Source organism: Homalodisca vitripennis, unplaced genomic scaffold (genome assembly GCF_021130785.1).
Source record: "Homalodisca vitripennis isolate AUS2020 unplaced genomic scaffold, UT_GWSS_2.1 ScUCBcl_5106;HRSCAF=11671, whole genome shotgun sequence".
In the NCBI taxonomy this organism is placed as follows: domain Eukaryota; kingdom Metazoa; phylum Arthropoda; class Insecta; order Hemiptera; family Cicadellidae; genus Homalodisca; species Homalodisca vitripennis.
The window spans coordinates 38,451-41,972 of record NW_025781229.1 but is presented as its reverse complement, the minus strand read 5'-3'; the positions used below and the strand labels follow the sequence as shown (position 1 = coordinate 41,972).

The 3,522-nt window shown below is 33.7% G+C and overlaps 1 protein-coding gene across 1 annotated transcript; it reads left to right on the top strand.

Annotated features, from left to right (window-relative positions):
* The first annotated feature begins 461 nt into the window (after positions 1-461).
* Positions 462-2,488, top strand: LOC124373222 (tropomyosin-like). Its single transcript, XM_046831616.1, has 5 exons — positions 462-614; positions 1,347-1,526; positions 1,656-1,859; positions 2,374-2,444; positions 2,482-2,488. The coding sequence occupies exons 1-5, from the start codon at positions 462-464 to the stop codon at positions 2,486-2,488; spliced, it is 615 nt and encodes a 204-aa protein (XP_046687572.1).
* Positions 2,489-3,522: the final 1,034 nt, after the last annotated feature.

The following is a 3,522-nucleotide window of genomic DNA, read 5'->3' as shown; positions in this document are numbered from 1 at the left end:
TGTTAAGCAATGTGAGTCATCCAATAAACTCTCTTCAATGCGACAGAAGACAATAACTGAACTTATGTCTTTTAACAATTAATATTGTACTCAATAATAATATCAGTACTGTACGTCCAATTTTTGTTTGATTTCACTTCTTAATACAGTAATTTAACTCATACTTAACCTATAAGTTTTCAATTTGGTACTGTATTTAACTTCATTATTTATGTATTGTACCGTACACAATTTGTCTTAATAAAATACTGTATGTCTATTTAATTAAAGTTTTCTTTGTTTATGTACGAAACGATACACCCATTTTCATTTTTTAAGTAATTAGTTCCTATAACTGTTCATTATCGTTGTAAATAATTCCTCCTGGACCTGTTCGGATTAACCGACGTTCGGAATTACACGTGTTCGGATTAGCGGGACTCCACTGTAATAAATAATCTTGTAAATTTAGATGCAATATCATGTGTCTAATAGGCAAAAAACTGAAATGGGAACTGAACTCATTCAAGAAAGAGAAAACTGAAAAGGAAGGAAAATTAAAAAGCCTTGAACGAAAACTTGAAGCACAAACAGCAAAAGCCAATCAAGAAGAACAGGATCACGTTCTGCTACAAGTGAGTGCAATTTTATATGTTCAATATCTTAAGTAGCAAAAAGGATGACTGTCAAAATTACTTGCATAATTTTATAAACTAAGAGCATACCACTCCATGTGTCACGTAACAGGCTTAACTAAAGATAAAGTCAGGTATTTTTACTCAAAGAAATTAATTTCTATTTTCGAGGCATTTTTTTGGTAAAATTTGTATATTCCACTCAAGCATTTTGAACTCGAACCTTAACTACCTTTAGAATTCCACTTTCCACTTTTGTGGAATAAATACTTCACTGAAAAAAAAATTTAGAGCTGCTCTAATAGTTATTTAATGTCCAACTATAAGAGCTTGCATCAAATTACTTCAAGTTTTATGCAATAACAACAATGTTAAACTTTAAAACACTACTACATATTTTTGTCATGTATTTACATAAGATACTCGTAAAGATTTCAAAGATCTTAGATAGACATCCAAACTCTTTTTAGTTTTTCTTGGAAAGTTTATATTTTTTTATTATTCAAGTAAATAAAGTTTCTGATACCAATAACCAATAAAATAAAAGATTTTATTGCACGTATGTATTAATTATATCATTAAAATGAGATGTCTTTATAATTCTACGACCAAATTTAGAGTGTAAAAGTGTTGAATTTTTTGGTAAAAATCTAAAACTGAGTTTTAATATAATATAAATTAGTACTGAAGTTCTGTTTAATTAGTTTTTGATTTCATCATTGGATGTTACAGTCCAAAATTGGAAAACTCCAAGATGCCATTGATGCTGGAAAGAAGATTTTGAAAGAGACGGAGAAAAGTTGTAAAACTAAAGTAGAAAAGTTAGAGAATGAACTAACAGCTAAGAGGCAGTCAGCTATTCAACTTAGTCAAGTTTTGGACGAGAAGTCTCGCTTTATAACGCAACTAGAAGTGAGTTTTATGGTTGATTTTTTTTTAAATAAGTAACACAACAGAATCTGTAAAGATAGTGGTCCTATGAAATATAAATTATTGTTGAACTCTTCAGGAAGACAACACAATAAGTTCTGCTTCTTTTAGGGAAAAGTAGAACTGCTGCAGAACACTGCAGATGTTGCAAAACAACAGGTGAAAGACATTCAACACGCCTACAAATCTAAGATAGCCAAATTGGAGAGTGATCACACTGAAAAAGTGACGGATCTCTGCAAGAACCAGACACTGATAAACAAACAGCTGAGCCAAGCACTGGAGCAATCTTCCAATTACGTCAATCAGATGCAGGTAAAGTAATTACATAATTAGCTATAGTTATTATATAATTAGCTATAGTGACTACATAATTAGCTATAGTAATTACATGGTTAGCTATAGTAATTACATTATTAGTAATAAAATTACATTATTAGCTATAGTAACTATGTAATTAGCTAAAGTAATTACATTGTTAGCTATAGTAATTACACAATTATGTATTATAATAATAAATAATTAGCTGTATTAATGACATAATTAGCTATAGTAATTACATAATTAGTTATACAATCCCACAGGAACAAACACGGTAAGGTTACAAAGCACCCAATTTTAACTTTTGTTTAAAAATGGATATTTCTAGGGAAAAACTTTATTCTTAACCATCCATATACTTTCTCCAAAAACTATGTAAGGGGAGAAAGTAAACGCAAGGCTTAAATCCAGGTTCAAAAATTATTTAACTAGTTCAATATTCAACTATTTTCCTATGCAACTGTAATTTTTACAAGCAATTGCACACAAAGTATCCTGGATGTTGTAGGAGACGAAGAAGGAGAATGCTATATTGGCGACCACAAACTCGTCTCTGACTGAGAAGGTGGCGCACTTAGAGCGAGAGAACTTGGGAAGTCACAAGAGCGGTGTGCAGCGGCTGAGCGCAGACTGATGCGCGAGACGCAGGAAGTGGTGACCATACAGGATCAGATAGACAAGCTTGAGGCACAGCAGGAGGAGGAGATGATGAGTATCGATGGGGATGTTTGGTGCCAGATCATGTACCAACACGACCAGTGGATCATGGAAGACCTCAGGAATAATCTGGTGGAGAAGGTACTTGATACCAATATGCATTTAACATTTGAACTTATTTATTCAAACTTTCATTATGTAGTTATTTTTATAATTAGAAAATCTTGTGGTCAATTTAACAATATGGAGTATAATACAGAAAACTAAAGTTTTTTAGTAAAATAGTATTATTAAGGTATTAATAAACCTGCCTCAACTTTATAAAACACTATGAATATGAAAACTTCTCTAAAAATGCTCTAGTGAATTAGTAGATTTGATCTCTCACCTAAATTCATTATCTCGAGCCAACTTCGTAAAACCCATTGCACTATATATAGAGAAGGAAGGAAGTGTTGGCCCTCTGGGGGGCGTATTGCTGATTGGAGACTCTATGTTGAAGTACTCGGGTCGGGGATGCGCTCTTGCGGGTGCTGAAGTAGATGTGAATCCAGGCGCGAGAATCCATAACATTAAAGAAAAATTGATCCGTACATATGTAAATAATCAGCCAAAAGTGGTTTTTATTCATGTGGGAACTAACGACCTGTGCAAAAATTACAATGGTGGTGAAGGTTATAATTGCGGCTGGGGCAAGCGAGCGGTACTTCACACCATGGCCGATCTGTTGAATGTGGCGAGGCACAGTTTTCCTAATTCATTGATAATGTTAAGTGGGGTCCTTCTTCGTAATGATATCAGTGCGCTGGCGATAGCTAACTTTAATGAGCAGCTGGCATTGATGTGCAACAATTTTGGTGTGTTGTTTGTGGATGCTAATCTTTGGTTGTTGAGGCGTCACCTTGCTCGTGATGGCAGACAACCTGAACAGGATTGGCAATGGTCATTTTGATGTGTTTATATTGAATAGGGTGCGTGAAGTCCTTGACGTCTGTGAGAT

Excerpts from the sequence above, each read along its gene's own strand:
- LOC124373222 (XM_046831616.1), top strand. The coding sequence starts at position 462 with ATGTGTCTAATAGGCAAAAAACTGAAATGGGAACTGAACTCATTCAAG. Across the intron at positions 1,527-1,655 it reads GCTTTATAACGCAACTAGAA|GGAAAAGTAGAACTGCTGCA; the intron begins GTGAGTTTTATG and ends TGCTTCTTTTAG. Across the intron at positions 1,860-2,373 it reads ATTACGTCAATCAGATGCAG|GAGACGAAGAAGGAGAATGC; the intron begins GTAAAGTAATTA and ends TGGATGTTGTAG.